The sequence below is a fragment of the Mytilus californianus genome, unplaced genomic scaffold (genome assembly GCF_021869535.1).
Source record: "Mytilus californianus isolate M0D057914Y unplaced genomic scaffold, xbMytCali1.0.p SCAF_26, whole genome shotgun sequence".
Taxonomy (NCBI): domain Eukaryota; kingdom Metazoa; phylum Mollusca; class Bivalvia; order Mytilida; family Mytilidae; genus Mytilus; species Mytilus californianus.
In genome coordinates this window covers 355,292-375,480 of record NW_026262675.1, presented here as the reverse complement: position 1 = coordinate 375,480, position 20,189 = coordinate 355,292, and the positions used below count along the sequence as shown (strand labels likewise).

The window sequence follows — 20,189 nt, the reverse complement described above, 5'->3', positions numbered from 1 at the left end:
CATGGACATGAATTTCTAGGAAAATTAGTCTGGGGACATAAATCTTATTAGAAGAGTAATGCTTAACTGTTATACAATATTAAAGCTTAACAATTTAAAATTCCATTGTTTACTGGCATGTAAATGATTTCTTTCCTTACAAATTTTCCTAGTAAAAGAAAGGACATGGGAGTTTTTACCTAGCAATATTAATGACATGGACATGAATTCCTAGGAAAATTAATCTGAGGACATAAATTACTCAGCTAGTGACATCGGACTAACAATACCACTGAGTAAACTCTGTAACCAGCCGGACTTTTTATACTAGTAGTATGTGTCCGCCCGGACACATTTTACCAGGACTAATTTATCTGTTACAAGTACACTTGGAATTGATAGCAAATTACAAGTTATTCTAGTATATTTATGTTCACATAATGCAGAAAAACGCGAAAATAATAATTTAATTGAAATTGATAGAAAACAAAACCGGGCAGGCTTCGGTTATTTTTCTGTTCAGGTTCAGTATGTCTTGCAGCCGAGTTGTGTTTTATTGTCAGTCTTCCTTTTGTATGTGGGTGCTTGTGTTTTTTCTTTTGATTTTGTTTGTCCAATTGTGGTTGTTTTGTTTATATCCCCTTCCCCAAAGTACTTTCGTTCAAGTACGTTGTTGTCGGTTATCTAATTGGTGGTTTTTAGCCCCAAAAAAAACTATCTTTGTATTCTCAGCAGAGAACAATCTGGCGAGAACAGTGAACAGTACGAACCGGAACTTGCGGAAATACACTCAGAAAACGAAACAAGTCAAAATATTGTTACAGCTGATCACGGGACCTTCAGATAAAAAAGCACCTGCAGTCTTAGTGTAACATTATTTACCCAATCTTATTAAATTTCAATATGAACTTAAAACTCTTTCTAAATTGTTTTTACATTCACCAATAGACACCATGCTACGTCAGCTGGTCAGTTCGAAGCCAAAGGCTAAGCCTATTTAAACGAAATTCCGCATAGGCACTTGTTTCGTGCGATGGAAAAGGCCCTCTCCCTCATTCTTCCGTAAGTTTCTTGGAAAGAAACAGGAAGCGAACCTCTACAATTGCATGAAATAAGTGCCTGTGAGAATCTGTTTACCTGTCAACAGGTCGAACAGAAATGCATGAAATACTTGCCACTGGACCTAAGCAAGTAAAAATCAATCAACAAAAAAGACAGTTCATATAAATTTAGTTCAAGTAATTATTTTATCGGGTCAGTTCGCTCCCATATCACATTCGCGCCATACAAGTTTGCACGCCACATGTTTGCCCCTGGGTTTGTTTCGCACACAATTTTATTCAAATACAGTTTGAATAATAATTTAAAGATGTTTTTGTCGAGCCAAGTCGCAGAAGGCTCGACATAGGGATAGTGATCCAGCGGCGGCGTTAACTAAATTCTTTAAAGCTTAATGTTTCAGAAGGTAGATGACCTGAATGCTTCATACTTTTGTACAAATGTATATAGATGCCTTATGATATGAAGTTTCCGTCTGTCATATGTTCATTGTCCTTGACCTCATTTTCATGGTTCAGTGACTACTTGAAAAAAAAGTTGAGATTTCTTGTAATGTTAATTTCTCTCTTATTATAAGTAATAGGATAACTATATTTGGTATGTGTGTACCTTGCAAGGTCCTCATGCCTGTCAGACAGTTTTCACTTGACCTCAACCTCATTTCATGGATCAGTGAACAAGGTTAAGTTTTTGTGGTCAAGTCCATATCTCAGATACTATAAGCAATAGGTCTACTATATTTGGTGTTTGGAATGATTGTACGGTGTACATGTTCTATGGCAGGTGTCATCTGACCTTGACCTCATTTTCATGGTTCAGTGGCAAAAGTTAAGTTTTTGTGTTTTGGTCTGTTTTTTTAATACTGTATTCAATAGGTCAACTAGATTTGGTGTATGGAAATATTTTATGATGTACATGTCAGTCTGGCAGGTTTTATTTGACCTTGACCTCATTTTCACGGTTTATTGCACAGTGTTAAGTTTTTGTGTTTTGATCTATTTTTCTTATACTGTATGCAATAGGTCAACTATATGAATGAATGGTTTATTATAGTGCAACCTGTATATATATATATATACAATGAATACATTTTCGTACAATATTACATTACAGCCTGTCAGACTCAAATAGGCTTACGATGTACTGCCAAATTGAAACGCAATATATTTGGTGTTTGGAAATATTTTGCAATATACATGTCAGTCTGGCAGGTTTTATTTGACCTTGACCTCATTTTCATGGTTCATTGCTTAATGTTAAGTTTTTGTGCTTTGGTTTGTTTTTGTGCCCCCGCCATAGCGAAGAGGGCATTAAGTTTTACCCTTGTCCGTCTGTCCGTCAGTACGTCCCAAAATTGGTTTCCGTTCTCTAACTTAAGTTTGCCTTAACCAAATGTTATGAAACTTATACACAATGCTTATTACCACCAAACACAGATCAAGTTTGAATTTTGATGGGGTCACTTTTATCGTTCTAGAGTTATGCCCCTTTACAAATGGAAAAATTGCAAAATTTTTCGTTTCCGTTCTCTAACTTTAGTTTGCCTCAACCAAATGTTATGAAACTTATAAACTATGCTTATTACCTTAAAACACAGATCAAGATTGAATTTTGGTGGCTTCACTTTTACCGTTCTAAGAGTTATGCCCCTCTACAAATGGAAAAATTGCATCATCTGTGTCCCATTCCCCATTTATTTCTTAAACTTTAAGCAATAGGTCAACTATATTTGGTGTTTGGAATGATTGTAAGGTGTAAATGTCTGTCTGGCAGTTATCATCTGACCTTTACCTTATTTTCATGGTGCATTGGCCAATGTTCAGTTTTCCTGGTTAACTTTGTTTCTTAGATACTATAAGCAATAGGTCAACTATATTTGATGCATGGAATCATTTTAAGGTGTACATGTCTGTCTGGCAGGGTTCATCTGACCTTGACCTCATTTTCATGGTTCATTGGTCAATATATAATTTCCATGGTTTGGTCTGTTTCTTTTATACTATAAGCAATAGGTTATCTATATTTGGTGTATGGAATGATTTTATTGAAGGTGTACATGTATTTCCGGCTAAGTTTATCTGACCTTGACCTCATATTCTTGGATCATAAATATTTATGTGATACTTGTAGTAAAACTTTATATTTAGGACTATCAACATAAAATCAATGGTCAGTAAAGTAGGTGAGACATTTCAGCATGTGCACTCTTGTTAAGACATATATCAAAATATTTATATTTTCATGAACAAAAATTCATGAATTTTTTAAATGGAGTATTTTTTATTGTGATTAGATGGTTAATTAATAAATTTTAATTATTTATTATTACTGTTAATTTGGTATTATTGTTATGAGTTTGAAAATCATGTTTGTTGTTATAATTACATTGTAGCTTAGGTCATAGACGTATAAACCCACATCTATGCTTAGGTGTAGAGTTACTAAATATTTTAGTGCTAGTTTGATTTGGAATAGTGCATGATTTGAATGATTGTATGAGATGTTAATGTTTATGGTTGCTTCAAGTTTCAATGTCATTGTGACGAGTTTGATGATCATTTGATATCTTCTGCCTTTCTTTTACAGGTCTTAGAAGAATGAACTAGACCGTTGGTCATCATAACAATATTCATTTCTCATTTCGTCAAAATAATTAGATCAAAACACTGAAAGAAAACTGTTTACGTTTTTAGAATGTTACTTTATTTTAAAACAATACTGAAAGTCTTATTATCTTTTATATAATTTTAAAGCAATTAAAACAATAAAATCTTATTATCTTTATTTTAAAGCAATATACTAACTAAAACACAATTAAAAAATATTCCACACAAAACCATTAAAAAGGGTGTGAATGTTAAAGAGGGCGAACATGAATGGAAGCGAACATGATTTTGGGCGAATGAACCTGGATGAGTAATTATGATGGCTTGAAAGGCTGTTTAAGTTTTTTGCTGTATACTGTTGTATGAAGGCATCACAGCAAAAAATTATAACAGCCTCGCAAGACGTCATAATTATTTAGAGTGGACTAGTATAAACCATACTGTAGGTATTGCTAAAAAAAAACATGACGACTTGGATGGCTATTTTAATCAGAATATAAAAATACTCTTAGAAGAAGTAGAGATTATCAGGACTTGATGTGTGTTTACCATATAATGCACAAAATGTGCACCGAATTAATTTACCTCCATTGACATAATGACTACATTGGTTACACATATGGAAGCATTCATATTATAGTTAGATTGGAGTCTTTCCAGGTTTCAATGGTTACATATATGGGGAAAACTGGTTAAAATGTTGTGGCATATCTACAATGTATATGTAATAATGTTTACAGGGACTTGTAGAATAGGATTAGTAGTACAGATGGAGTTCCCCCAGTCTCATATGACAAATCGTTTGAGGGTTATTGCCACTAAGTCTGGCTATTATTAAGGTAGCATGGGAGTATAAACCTAATTTTTGTCAAGCCTGCAACATTTCGTGAAAGCTAGACATAGTGATCCTACATGTACATGGCATTTACATTAAGCATGTTAAGGTTCATAAATCTGAGTCTGTGGTTTTTTTTAAGCCTCAATAATTTTGTCATACATGCACCTTCATGGAAGTTAATGAAACTTGAACAGAAGTTTTTTTATGATAAAAAAACAATAAACATAGCAAAATTTAGAAAATATTTTTTTTTCATTTTACCATTTATATTTCTTGATGAAAAGACGTTTTTTTGCGTTAAACATTTAGATACTGTCTATGTTAAAGTTTTTAAAACATCAATAACTTTTTCAAAACCTCATATAATTTTATAAAACTTTGCCATTAGCATGATTAGCCTTTTTATGATAAAAATATAATATCTGATGCAAAATAATGGATTTTGTTATTTTGCAGTTAACATTTAAATACAGTCTTGGATTCAATTTTCAAGACATAAATAATTTAAGGGTTAAGGGTCAACTTTACTCTAACAGCAGCAATAGCAGGTCAGGCACAGGGTTCCTCGGAACCCTTATAATTTTCTTAAATCTCCTTGGTTGTACTGTACATGCCATTATAATGTATCTGGCCCCTGAATTTCAAAAATAGTAAAATTATTCAATCCTTTCAACATTACGTTAATTAAGTCTCGCAAACGAAGTTTGGGAAGACTTATTGTTTTTGCTCAGTTCTTATTATTATTATTCTTCTTCTTCTTCTTCCGCCGCTTTTAAATTTGAACTTGTCCGCACCCGTTCTCCAAAACCGCTTGTCAGATTAACTTAGGGTTTCACAATATGTTAGACTAACATGTCTAGTGGTGCAATCAGGGTTTTGTTCGTGCAATGGGGTTTATAAAGGGGTACTTTGAGGGGCAAAAAGAAAAGAGGGTTTTACTATAGAACCCTATGGGATTTTATATTTTCAAATTTTCAAATGATTAGAAATTGAAAACCATTTGTGATAGACACAATCTTTTTAATTGAAAATGTTCTAAATGATGAAGCCCATTAAATGAAATACAGGGTTAGTCCCAAGGGGTCACCCCACCCCATGCAATTTAAGAAAGTTCTAATATCTTGTAAGTGGTCAAGATCCCCACCCCTAAACCATATATATTCTGGTTTGTCATGCTAAGATGGTTTGAATGATATACAGGGTGAGTCCCCAGGGGTCATCCCGAACCCCTGCCATTTGAGAAAGTTCTAATATCTTGTAAATGGTTGAGATCCCCACCCCTAAACCATATATATTCTGGTTTGTCATGATAAAGCACATTAAATGAAATACAGGGTTAGTCCCCAGGGGTCACCCCCATCCCATGCCATTTAAAAAAGTTCTAATATCTTGTAAGTGGTCAAGATCCCCACCCCTAAACCATATATATTCTGGTTTGTCATGCTAAGATTGTTTGAATGATATACAGGGTTAGTCCCCAGGGGTCATCCCGACCCCCTGCCATTTGAGAAAATTCTAATATCTTGTAAATGGTCGAGATCCCCACCCCTAAACCATATATATTCTGGTTTGTCATGATAAAGCACATCAAATGAAATACAGGGTTAGTCCCCAGGGGTCAACCCAACCCCCTGCCATTTAAGAAAGTTCTAATATCTTGTAAGTGGTCAAGATCCCCACCCCTAAACCATATATATTCTGGTTTGTCATGCCAAGATGGTTTGAATGATATACAGGGTTAGTCCCCAGGGGTCATCCCGACCCCCTGCCATTTGAGAAAATTCTAATATCTTGTACATGGTCGAGATCCCCACCCCTAAACCATATATATTCCTTTTCGTCATGTCTCTAACATTTGAATGACGTATAGGGTCAGTCCCCAGGGGTTCCCCCCACCCTCAATGTTCTAGTATCTTGTAAGTGGTCAAGATCCCCACCCCTAAACCATATATATTCTGGTTTGTCATGCTAAGATTGTTTGAATGATATACAGGGTTAGTCCCCAGGGGTCATCCCGACCCCCTGCCATTTGAGAAAATTCTAATATCTTGTAAATGGTCGAGATCCCCACCCCTAAACCATATATATTCTGGTTTGTCATGATAAAGCACATCAAATGAAATACAGGGTTAGTCCCCAGGGGTCAACCCAACCCCCTGCCATTTAAGAAAGTTCTAATATCTTGTAAGTGGTCAAGATCCCCACCCCTAAACCATATATATTCTGGTTTGTCATGCCAAGATGGTTTGAATGATATACAGGGTTAGTCCCCAGGGGTCATCCCGACCCCCTGCCATTTGAGAAAATTCTAATATCTTGTACATGGTCGAGATCCCCACCCCTAAACCATATATATTCCTTTTCGTCATGTCTCTAACATTTGAATGACGTATAGGGTCAGTCCCCAGGGGTTCCCCCCACCCTCAATGTTCTAGTATCTTGTAAGTGGTCGAGATCCCCACCCCTAAATCATATATATTCTGGTTTGTCATGCCAAGATGATTTGAATGATATACAGGGTTAGTCCCCAGGCATCACTAATGCATATAACTTTGCTGGACCAAACCAATTTTCACTGGACTTTGCCCAATGTCAGGCGACCCTGGGAATAAAGAATTATGGGAGCTTCGTTTGGGAGACTTCGTAACAGCATCCTGTTACAATCATTTCTTGTTATATTATTAAATGAATAGGGTGATATATAATCTGGATACTTTAGTGTTGAAATATCTGTTTCAATGTTGCTATGATGTCATAAATACATGGTGTTATTTACCTAAAATTACTATTTACACAAAGTTCTGATTTGAACCACAGCCTTTCATGTATATAAAAATATATTTTGCCTACATTGACATCTTTGAGCAAAAGTTCTTGCACAAAGATTCTTTTTGGGCTCATATATAAAAGTTAAAATTTGAACTAGATCTCAAAAGAAGGCTGTTTTTGGCAGTTTTTGCTGTTTTCTTTTATACATGTAAGTTTGATGTTTGAAGCCCAAAAGCAAATAAGTCAAAATTCAAATATACAAATTCTTATATCTGACAGTCGTATTTCTTTTTACATCTGATTTTTTTTTTGGATAGATTTATAATTATTTTTGATTTTCAATTTCAATTAAGTGGTCTCATTATACATTTTGTACCTTCTCCTTTGAATTACTCTCATTGATTGTTTACTTGGCATTGTATCAAATCCTTACGTATATGAAGTGAGAATAGAACATATATTTACAAGTTTAAATGTATAACAAAAGTTGAGCTATCAGTAATTAGTAATATAAATTTGAAGCATTTATGTTCATTTTGAACTTAACTTTCCATAGCAAAAGGAGGGATAAGTGAGACTGGGAATGACAAAAATATAAAAATGATAACTTTCAACTTTTCTTTTGGCTTACATGTACATCATCATCATCAGTACTGGTACAATGAATATGTGTGCCAAGCGCTTATTTAGATTAACCTATTTTGTATTTTCCAGTTGATTTAAGATTATGGAAGATGGCAGCTGTTGATATAAAGACTGAGGATGAAAACCCAGAAATTAGAATCCCAAAGGAACATGCTTCCCTTGATTACCTACTATCACAAATACCTAAAAAAGCTCAAAAGGGGATGCTTATTCAGTGTGATTTACATATTATTTCCTTAGATGCTAATGAGTTTTTTATTGCTCTCGGTTCCAATGTTGGAGTTGTGTTTTTGTATAACCGAAAGAACAAAGAAATAGAAAGACTGAGGACCCATGTAGGTATTAATAAACTTTGATTCTGAGGTTTTAAAAATACATATATTTCAGTGCTGAATATATTATTATTGGTTGGCCATTGTTACATGTGGATGAAGTTTTTACCTTTGCTTATTGTTTACTTGCTAGAGCTGCAGGTGGGTATAAAGTATAGGGTTTGTGTTCTTGTCCATCAAAGTTTAGGGTTTGTGTTCTTGTCCATCAAAGTTTAGGGTTTGTGTTCTTGTCCATCAAAGTTTAGTGGTTTGTGTGTTTGTCCTAAGTTTAGGGGTTTGTGTGCTTGTCTGTGTAAGTTTAGGGGTATGAGTGCTTGTCCATCCAAGTTTAGGGGTTTGTGTGCTTGTCTATGTAAGTTTAACAGTTTGTGTGCTTGGCCATCAAAGTTTAGGGGTTTGTGTGCTTGTCCATCTAAGTTTAGGGGTCTGTGTGCTTGTCCAATAAAGTTTAGGGGTTTGTGTGCTTGTCTATGTGAGTTTAGGGGTTTGTGTGCTTGTCCATCAACGTTTAGGGGTTTGTGTGCTTGTCCATCTAAGTTTAGTGGTTTGTGTGCTTCTCCATCAAAGTTTAGGGGTTTGTGTTCTTGTCTATTTGAGTTTAGGGGTCTGTGTACTTGTCCATCAAAGTTTAGGGGTTTTTCTTCTTGTTCAACTAAGTTAAGGGGTTTGTGTGCTTGTCAATACAATTTTAGGGTTTTGTGTTCTTGTCCATCAAAGTTTAGGGGTTTGTGTGCTTGTCCATCTAAGTTTAGGGGTTTGTGTGCTTGTCTATGTAAGTTTAGATGTTTGTGTTCTTGTCCATCTAAGTTATAGGTGTTTGTGTGCTTGTCTGTGTAAGTTGAGGGGTTTGTGTGCTTGTCAATACAATTATAGGGTTTTGTGTTCTTGTTAATCTAAGTTTAGGGGTTTGTGTTCTTGTCCACCTAAGTTTAGGGGTTTGTGTCCTTGTCCATCCAAGTTTAGGGTTTTGTGTTCTTGTCCATCTAAGTATAGGGGTTTGTGTGCTTGTCCATCTAAGTTTAGGGGTTTGTGTGCTTGTCCATCAAAGTTTCGGGGTTGGTGTCCTTGTCCATCCAAGTATAGGGGTTTGTGTGTTTGTCCATCAAAGTTTAGGGGTTTGTGTCCTTGTCCATTCAAGTTTAGGGGTTTGTCTTCTTGTCCATCAAAGTTAGAGTTTTGTGTTCTTGTTAATCCAAGTTTAGAGGTTTGTGTTCTTGTCCATTAAAGTTTAGGGGTTTGTGTATTTGTTAATCTAAGTTTAGGGGTTTGTGTTCTTGTCCATCTAAGTTTAGGGGTTTGTGTCCTTGTCTATCCAAGTTTAGGGGTTTGTGTTCTTGTCCATCAAAGTTTAGGGGTTTGTGTTCTTGTCCATCAAAGTTTAGGAATTTGTGTTCTTGTTAATTTAAATTTAGGGGTTTGTGTTCTTGTCCATCTATATCTTTCATAACATTATATAATTACAAGAAACTCTATTCATATGAATTTGACATTAAATTTGATTTCCCATACTTTTACCAAATATATACAAAGGGAGACAATTTCAATATCAGTTATCCAAAATTATGAATAATTGACATTTACAATTTTAGAACTTGAAAAGAGAGCTTAAATTCTAAAACTGCTTTCAATAAAATATGTTTAAAGAAATCATTTGATATGATCATTTAAATGTACAGTATGGATATGCCGTTATTTTATCAAATTTGTTTGGCTGGCTGACAGCATTGATGGTGCTTTGATTTGTCTGATTAGCCAACACTGATTATAATGTTGATCTCTAGATGTTGCTTGGTTATTTGTGTTGTTTGGTTAATGTCTTGTTGATGTGTACACCAGATATCCTATTATTCATACTAGTAAATGTCAACCATCTTCTTGGATAACTCTACTGCCAAGATTCCAAATCATTTTGGCAAATAGAAAAAAAAAATTATGGTTTGCAAGTACAGGACTCATCTTCATACGAAGATTAACAGACCATGCTATTATTGCTCTTCTTCTTCCTGAATTTATTTTATGGTCTTCAAATGTGTGATACTCAACAATTTAATGCAATAAGTTTAAATTGGCCTCACATTCAAATTTATTTATATTACATCATGTTATTAGTAACTGTAAAATATGATGAAAGTTAATTGCTCATGTTTGCGGAAGTACAAATGAATGTCCATGAATCATAAAGAAAAAAAATAATTTTATTTCACACAGCTCTCCCTTGTCTATAATGTCTTTTACCACTATCATATTTAACTAAGAAGGTATGTATGTATGAGGGAAACAAAATCTCACAAGTTTGATTTTGGATACATGTATTTTGAAACTTTAGTTTAAACTTTTTCAGACTTACTAATGATAACTTTTGAGTACTTATTAAACACACTTTTCAGAGGAATTCCTCTCAATCTCCATTGCACATATTGCTGATAATGTTGTATGGCATAATTTATTTATTCACAGTCCCACAATGATGTGATAACATGTGTTGCAATACATTCCGGGCTTGAACACCAGGTGGCAGTAGCTACACAGAAAGGGTTGATCTATCTATTCCAGCTTCCGTCTGTGATGCCATCTCAAAGTAAACAGGTACATTCATTATCAATCTGATATATTGAAGTGAAGCATTTTTTGATTCATCGTCATTCATGATCCTATATATTTTATAAGAACAAGTGATGATCACATTAGGTATTATATTAAAGAAGTTAAAAGTAAGCGTCAGCACTGATTTAGTGTAGATAAAAAGGAGCAAAGAAGAAATAATTCATGACTGTAACCAGACAATATGAATCAATTGAAAACAATGCTTATTTTCCCCAAAAATGTAGTGTGCATTTGATTCTTTGTTTCAAAAAGGGGGCTTGGCCTAGCATGTGGCAAAACACATTATAATTATTACCAAAACCTAATTAAATATTTTTCAAAATATCTCAATAAAAAAAATATTTTTGCTTTCAATTGACAGAAATGATAGCAACATACTAGTACAAAGAAAAAAAGGAAACACATACTGTGAAAGTACTTTTATTTGTGGGTATCAATTTTCTTGGTTTGAGCAAAAGGTACATGTTCATGGATTTTAGTTTCCTGAGAAAAAAAATCCGAGTGAAGAATTTGAAGCCCTCACACAACAAATATTTTTATATTCCCGTTTACGGGATGTATTATGGTATACCATTGTCCGTCCGTCTGTCTGTCCGTCCGTCTGTCTGTCCATCCGTCTGTCCGTCTGTCCATCCGTCCCACTGTCTGTCGGTTCGTCGTCAACAATTACTCAAAAACGCTTTAACCAATTTGCATGAAACTTTGGTGAATTGTTTATATCTATTGACGTGAGCTCCCTTTCGATATTTATAAATTTTAGATTTTACGTTTCTGAGTTATGGGGTTTTATTCATTAAAAAAGGGTGATTTTTCAGTTTTCTGATAGTAACTCAAAAATGCTTTGAGCAGTTTTCATGAAACTTTGGTGACTGGTTTATATCTATTAAAATAACCTCCCTTTAGTTTTTTTTATAAATTTCTGATATGACATTGAGGAGTTATGGAACTTTATTCTTTGAAAAAGCAATGTGCGTATCATGCGCTCATGGTGCAGCTCTTTATTAACATACTGTATTTGTGTATTTATGTTGGCATCCAATAAACATATTTTACTCTGAGCCAGGTTAAACAGGCTCACATTCACTAATCAAAATAGGCTTTTTTCTTTTTCTACTATGTCCCATGGTTCTAGTATTTTTAGATAATTATAGATTATCTTTGGTTTTTTCAACAAGATTGATTTTCTCGCTTGAGCCGGTACGGCGAAAGCGAGAAAAGCAATCGAGTTGAGATGACCAATGATAATCTGTTTATCGCTATTTTACCTATGAAGACGTTGTTAATTTCATTGACAACGGCACGTGTTCCCTTAGTTTCTAGCGATAATTTTCATTTCACTCGACTCCGCTGAGAACGGAAATTATCAGTCAGCAAGATCAAAGGAAAAATTCGTAAAATAGCAATAAATAACTTTCTCTTTAAAATAGACACTCAATAAGATTCTTTGGAGCTAGCTTAGTTTTGGAAAACAATATTTTACCTGGTGATAAGAACTCAGGTAAGCCATTTAAAATACTCAGGAGCAGATATGATTTCAACAGCAATTAATGTTGATAGAATTAGAATAAAACTGAGTTATTTAAATCTGCTGCATGTTGTTGTGCCTTCCCGAAATCAGGAACTATGTCTGTGTTTGTCTTCAGTTATATCTTAATGTTTTTTATTTGTCCTTTAGAGAATTACATGTTGAAGGCAAATAATGATTCAGAGATTGGCATATGTAATGGACAGTTGTCTATTTTTATCTGTGTTGCCAATGGCGTAAAACAGGTCTAGAACTGCTCTACTCTAACCATCATTTCATCCGTTCTGAAAGACCTTGGGTATAAAACTTTTGACAAAGATTTTTTGGCTTTAATGAAAGTGAATTATTTTATATTTGATCTGCAACTTGATAATTTTGAGTTGTAAGCAATTTTAACCCCTTTATTGTATTTCATTTTCAGCTTCAACAATTTATAGTAAAAGACATACATAAAAGTGAAGTAACAAGTCTATGTTGGAGTATGAACGGTATGAAACTATTTGGTGGTGATAAGAAAGGTCTTGTATCCTGTACAGAAGTGGATTTTTATGCTGTAAGTTTTTTTTTTCTACACTTTTATTTTTTAGATGCAAAGATGTATAATAAGGGCTACATGCCATTGAATTTCTAGTTTTTGTCCCCCGCGAAGCACGTTGCGAGGGACATGTAAAAACCGGGCGTCCTTCCGTCTGTGCATCTGTCTGTCCGGTCTTGTTAGCACTCTCAGGTGTACAGTTCTTGCCAGATTTTTATGAAACTTATATCATAGGTCTATATTAGCAATGTCTTGAAGGAGTTCTAAATCAGTGCCGATCAATTATTTTTAAAAGAGTTATGCCCCTTAGAAACATTAATTATATGGAAAATTGCATCATTTTAGCGCTCTCATGTGTACAATTCTTGCCAGATTTTTATGAAACTTATATCATAGGTTTATATCAGCAATGTCTTGGACACTTTCGAAAATCAGTGCCGATCAATTATTATACGACCGCAAAAAAATTTTTGTGGTCGTATATTGGTATGACGTTGGCGTCGTCGTCGTCGTCGTCGTCGTCGTCGTTGTCGTCGTCGTCGTCGTCGTCGTCGTCCGTCGTCGTCCGAAGACACATTGGTTTTCGCACTCTAACTTTAGTTTAAGTGAATGGATCTTTATGAAATTTTACCACAAGGTTCAATACCACAAAAGGAAGGTTGGGATTGATTTTGGGGGTTATGGTAATAACAGTAAAGGAATTAGGGGCCAAAAAGGGGCCAAAAATAAGCATTTTTGTAACTTCCAGACATAACTTGTGTGTTAGTGTATGGATCTCTCTGACATTGTACCACAAGGTTCCATATCACTAAAGGAATGCTGGGATTGATTTTGGGGGTAATTGCCTCCAAATTTTAGGAATTAGGGGCCAAAAAAGGGGCAAAAAACAAGCATTTTTCTAGTTTCATGACAATAACTTGTGTGTAAGTGTATGGATCTTTCTGAAATTGTACTACAAGGTTCCATATCACAAAGGGAAAGCTGGGTTTGAGTTTGGGGGTAATTGCCCTAAACGTTTAGGAATTTGGGGCCAAAAAGGGGCCAAAAAACACATTTTTTTCTAGTTTCCAGACAATAACTTGTGTTCAAGTGTATGGATCTCTCTGAAATTGTACTGCAAGGTACCATACCACAAAGGGAAGGCTGGGATTGAGTTTGGGGGTGATGAATCATAATGGGGGTTCAAAAAATTTGGGGGGGGGGATTTATTTTTTTTTCCTTTTTTTTCTTTTTTTCCTTTTTTGTTTCTTTTAAAATTCTCCATTTTAAGTTGGTTATTTCTGATTTATATTTAAAATCAAATAATAATGATATGGTAGGAGATACACACCAAACAGGATGTGTAAATTATTATATAATAAGTATTGTGCAATAGCAAGAAATTTTCAATTGCACAGTATTGCACAATAGCAAGAAATCTTCAATTGCACAGTATTGCGCAATAGCAAGAAATCTTCAATTGCACAGTATTGCGCAATAGCAAGAAATATCCAATAGCACAATATTGCGCAGTAGCAAGAAATTGTCAATTGTACAGTATTGCGCAATAGCAAGAAATATTTAATAGCACAGGATTGTGCAAAAGAAGATACTTCCTATAAATTGCTTATTTCTTGACCAATTTCAATGGGGTTTTATTCTTGATTTCATGGGGTTCTTTAATATGCTGAATCTAACCGTGTATTTAGTTTTTGGATTTTGGGCCCCGTTTTTAAATTGGTCCACATTGAGGTCCAAAGGGTCCAAAATTAAACTTTGTTTGATTTCATCAAAAATTGAATTATTGGGGTTCTTTGATATGCCGAATCTAACTGTGTATTTAGATTCTTAAATTTTGGTTCCGTTTTCAAATTGGTCTACATTAAGGTCCAAAGGGTCCAAAATTAAACTTAGTTTGATTTTAACAAAAATTGAATTTTTAGGGTTCTTTGATATGCTGAATCTAAACATGTATTTAGATTTTTGATTATGGGCCCAGTTTTCAAGTTGGTCCAAATCGGGGTCCAAAATTAAACTTTGTTTGATTTCAACAAAAATTGAATATATGGGGTTCTTTGATATGCTGAATCTAACCATGTATTTAGATTTTTGATTTTTGGGCCCCGTTATCAACTTTGTCCACATTGAGGTCAAAAGGGTCCAAAATTAAACTTTGTTTGATTTCATCAAAAATTGAATTATTGGGGTTCTTTGATATGCCGAATCTAACCGTGTATTTAGATTCTTAATTTTTGGTTCCGTTTTCAAATTGGTCTACATTAAGGTCCAAAGGGTCCAAAATTAAACTTAGTTTGATTTTAACAAAAATTGAATTCTTAGGGTTCTTTGATATGCTGAATCTAAACATGTATTTAGATTTTTGATTATGGGCCCAGTTTTCAAGTTGGTCCAAATAGGGATCCAAAATTAAACTTTGTTTGATTTCAACAAAAATTGAATATATGGGGTTCTTTGATATGCTGAATCTAACCATGTATTTAGATTTTTGATTTTTGGGCCCCGTTATCAACTTTGTCCACATTGAGGTCAAAAGGGTCCAAAATTAAACTTTGTTTGATTTCATCAAAAATTGAATTCTTGGGGTTCTTTGATATGCTGAATCTAACCATGTATTTAGATTTTGGATATTGGACCATAATAGGTGAATGTCCAATTTAAAATTTTTAAGTTCTTAGACCACATTCAATCTGTGTTAGAAACCTATGCTGTGTCAAATATTTAATCACAATCCAAATCCAAAGCTGTATCAAGCTTGAATGTTGTGTCCATACTTCCCCCAACTGTTCAGGGTTCGACCTCTGCGGTCGTATCAAGCTGCGCCCTGCGGAGCATTTTATTTTTAAAAGAGTTATGCCCCTTGGAAATGTTGATTATATGGAAAATTGCATCGTTGGCACTCTCATGTGTACAATTCTTGCTAGAATTTTATGAAACTTATATCATGGGTTTATATCAGCAATGTCTTTGATGAGTCCGATCAATTATTTTTAAAAGAGTTATGCCCCTTAGAAACATTAATTATATGGAAAATTGCATCATTTTAGCGCTCTCATGTGTACAATTCTTGCCAGATTTTTATGAAACTTATATCATAGGTTTATATCAGCAATGTCTTGGACACTTTCGAAAATCAGTGCTGATCAATTATTTTTAAAAGAGTTATGCCCCTTGGAAATATTGATTATATGGAAAATTGCATCGTTGGCACTCTCATGTGTACAATTCTTGCTAGAATTTTATGAAACTTATATCATAGGTTTATATCAGCAATGTCTTTGATGAGTCCGAAAATCAGTGTCGATCAATTATTTTTAAAAGAGTTATGCCCCTTGGAAATATTAATTATATGGAAAATTGCCTTATGAGCGCTTTTATGTGTACAATTTTTGCCAGATTTTTATGAAATTTATATTATAGGTTTATATCATCAATGTTTTTGATGAGTTTGAAAATCAGTGCTGATGAATTACTTTTAAAAGATTTATGCCCCTTGGAAATATTGATTATATGGAAAATTGCATTGTTATCACTCTCATGTGTATAATTCTTCCCAGATTTTTGTGAAATTTATATTATAGGTTTATATCATCAATGTCTTTGGCAAATTTGTAAATTGGTACCAATCAATTAATTTTAAAGGAGTTATGTCCCTTGGAAATATTGATTATATGGAAAATTGCATTGTTAGCGCTCTCATGTGTACAATTCTTGCCAGAATTTTATGAAACTTATATCATAGGTTTATATCAGCAATGTCTGACACTTTCCAAAATAAGTGCCGATCAAATATTTTTAACAAGTTATGCCCTTGGAAAAATTAATTATAATGGAAATCACATTGCATTTGCTTTGAAGCCTTCATTTGTCTAAAATATTTATAAATTGTTTTAAAGAACAAAAAAAATAGTAATTGTTTAGTTATTGCTCTTGGATAGATAAAATATGTGCAAAGCGGGGGACATTGGAACTCTGTTCTTTTATAGAATTAGTTTGAATTGATAAATGATTTTATAAAGCATTTTTTTATGGAATCAATGCCCTATACAATCAAGAATACTTATACAAGGATATTTAGATAAAGATCTGTTGGTCAAATTTAAACATACTAAATTTTTCTCTGTATGAAGCACTTTTCTGGATTTTGTTTTCAACAGAAATGCTTGGAGTCTTTAGATTGAAAAGCCAAAGATATATATAAATATGGAGAGCTGTACATAAACAACTGGATAAAAAGAATAGCCAAAACTGTCTTATGTTTAAAATCTACTGGAGGGTTTTTAAATATCAAGTCGGTTAAGAGCTCTACAGAGCTCATGTTTAACTTGTTGAATTGTACATATCATGTCCGACTCTAAATAAAATTTACTTACTTACTTACTAGGGATTTTCCTGCCTTAGCATCAGATGAGAATTTAATAAAATGAACATGATAAATTATGGCCATTGCTTCTGAAATTTACCATAACATATTGCTTTCCAATAAAAGATACAGTAAATAAAACACAGTGTTGATGTAAGCTTGATAAACTACCATGATTTACCAGAAGTACTCTGTTTCTTAGTTATTTACTGAACTTCATTTTACACATTGATACATATGTTCTGTTAAAACTTTGAATTAATGTGTTGTTATGTAAAGCAAAGGAAAGTTTTTAGTTATTATACCCCCACTTTGTTTATTTGTCCATTGGTCCTTCCCATGAAAATTTTGTAACATTTTTCTGAGGAACAACAAATGAGCTACCTGAAATTTGGTATTAAGCTTAAAATGAGCATAAATAACTATGCGATGTGTTTTCACACTTATCGCTCATCAACTTTCTGTTATTTCAATTAATACTTATATATTCCAACACATAATGTCATTGTATGACATTTTTCTCTTTGTGTTGTTCTCAGGAACCATGGATCAGTTCTTTCTGAAATTTGGTATTAAGCTTTATGTGATCATGCTATACCATGTGATGTGTTTTCACATCCATTGCTCATCAACTTCCTAATAATTGAAATTTTATAGCATGGTATCATTAGTGAGTTCAGCTTGTTTTTCATATTTCAGGGATTATGTGAGACCAACATTTGTTTGATTGAGAATAACAGTGAAATTGTACAACTGAATCATGCTCATAAAACTTTACTGATCTCTACAAACCAAAGATCTATGTTATATCGAACAGATACCAAAGTTTCACTGGTCCAGGTGGGACAGAAAGACAGAAAAATGTAAGTGATTGAAGCAACAAATTTTAATGGAATCATGATGTACCGGATTTTTGTCTTGCCAGCAGAAAAGTTACAATGTAGGTGTTACTTATCTGCCATTTACATTGTTCGGTCATTGTCCTTGATTGCCTTTAGTTTCAAAGTTTGAAGAAATTAAAAACAGGATTGTAAAAAATTGTCAGGCTTGCTCTATTCATTTGGTAGCCCTGGAGCCTGGACTATATTTTTTAGTCTTTCTTTGTTGATTTTCAAATAATGACATGTTCATTGTTCAGTTAAAAGTTTTCTATTTGAGTAACCTTTGGAAGTTTTAAAATGGGATGACCACTCATATATACATGCAGTTATATGGGATTTTATCAATTTTACTGTTTGCTTTGTTTTTTTTTGTTGCTGTAAAGCAGACTAGACACTATATCTGTGTCAATAGTTTCATACTATCAATAGCCTTATAGTTATTAAATAACATTTTTAAAGCATAAGATGTACAAATTTTGTCAATCAGAGGTAAAGCCCAAAATTGAATATGTATATATAAATTTATATTGTAGGATTGAAAACCTTTTAAAACATGAAGCAGGAAAACATACTGAAGGTAGAAAAAATGATAAAACTTTCGTTTGACATAGAATCAAGATTTTGTGTTATTCATCATTTTACTAAATCGATTATCATTTCATTTGAAACTAGATGTGGTATGATTGCTTATGAGACAACTATCCACCAGAGACCAAAGGAAGTCTGTATAATTTATTAAAAGGTACACCATACTTTTAAAGCTAATACTGCAATGTTTTAATAAATTACAAAGAATTTGTATTTAATTTTGCAAATTGGAAAAAATTTGAATTAATTTTGATTTGAGGTCCAATTTGACCTGCAATGGAACCTTCTTCTTGCAGATTTGGAAAGTTTGGTGCCGTTTTTATACCAGGACTTTGTAAACCAGAAGATGCTGAATTATATGCTTGTCGACCTGGTCTGCGTATCTGGAAATCCAAAATGGATGGTTCTGTCATTAGCACATATCTGTTCAAAGAACTTATGAATAAACCTCATCCAACATTAGAACTGTTACCTTTTAATAGAAAAATAAGAATGTTTCTGCCAGAAGCTCAGTTTGGGCCCTTGTATTTGTATAAAGAGAAATATATTGTGACATGGTCAGATTCTAGTCTGTTTATTTTGAATATGGACAATACATCTGTGATAGGAGGAACATTTCATGTTGGGACAATTCAAAACATTGCTGTAACTAATGACGAAATATTTATCTTACGTAAAGATACAGATAGAAATGTGATAAGAATAGCAGAGCGTCCTGAGACTTTGGCAGGTATATGACTCATTAAGACCTTTAATCTATTTTATTTTCTGATGCCTATATAACTGTGCTAAGCTGTTTGAATCTATTTGATCAGTTTAACACAAAATAATGATATATGACATACAATGTACCTCTCAACAACATATTTTAGATGGGCATTGCACCATTAATGCTGTTACTTGTGCCATTATGCTCTAAAATCCTTGCCAAAAAATGCCTTGTACCATTTAAACATTTGGCAATTTCATACACTCATGTAAAAATTGATTTTCCTATATTACAAGATCTGTCAATGAACAAAACAATAATTTGTTCTAATTTACTTTAGCTTGTTTATTTGTACTGTACTGTAATAGAAAAGAAAGGATATGGTGTATCAATTTATGACACAAAATCTCTATTCTTACACGAAAACACCAAAAGCAAAGGAACTGCACTTTTATTGCTGTTCTTCATCTCAAAGTCACAGATAGGCTTTCAAAAACACTCACATCACTGCAAGTTATAAAAAGGCCCATGGGTTTGAGCGGAATTTTCTGCTGTATCAATTAATAATTCATCAATTTTTATGCAAAGTGATGATCTAATGTGCAGGTTATTCTTTGCCTGACTGCTGCAAAAGAGTATTATTGTTAGCTTACTTTTTATGGGAAGTTCAGCCCTTTCAAAATGTATATTTGACAGCTCTTTTCCTGCTTAATTTTAAACAGTCACAAAAGTCAATTTTGGTTGAAAGCACTACGAAAC

General features: G+C 33.7%; 1 protein-coding gene across 1 annotated transcript in view; it reads left to right on the top strand.

Annotated features, from left to right (window-relative positions):
- The first annotated feature begins 754 nt into the window (after positions 1 to 754).
- LOC127732613 (tectonin beta-propeller repeat-containing protein 2-like) overlaps positions 755 to 20,189 on the top strand; it is a 53,269-nt gene continuing 33,834 nt past the window's right edge. Inside the window, exons 1-6 of the mRNA XM_052241687.1 lie at positions 755 to 847; positions 7,966 to 8,231; positions 10,686 to 10,814; positions 12,779 to 12,910; positions 17,952 to 18,115; positions 19,018 to 19,451. Of these exons, the coding sequence (XP_052097647.1) occupies positions 7,986 to 8,231; positions 10,686 to 10,814; positions 12,779 to 12,910; positions 17,952 to 18,115; positions 19,018 to 19,451 (1,105 nt within the window). The 5' untranslated portion in view covers positions 755 to 847; positions 7,966 to 7,985. The remainder of the gene's footprint in view (positions 848 to 7,965; positions 8,232 to 10,685; positions 10,815 to 12,778; positions 12,911 to 17,951; positions 18,116 to 19,017; positions 19,452 to 20,189) is intronic.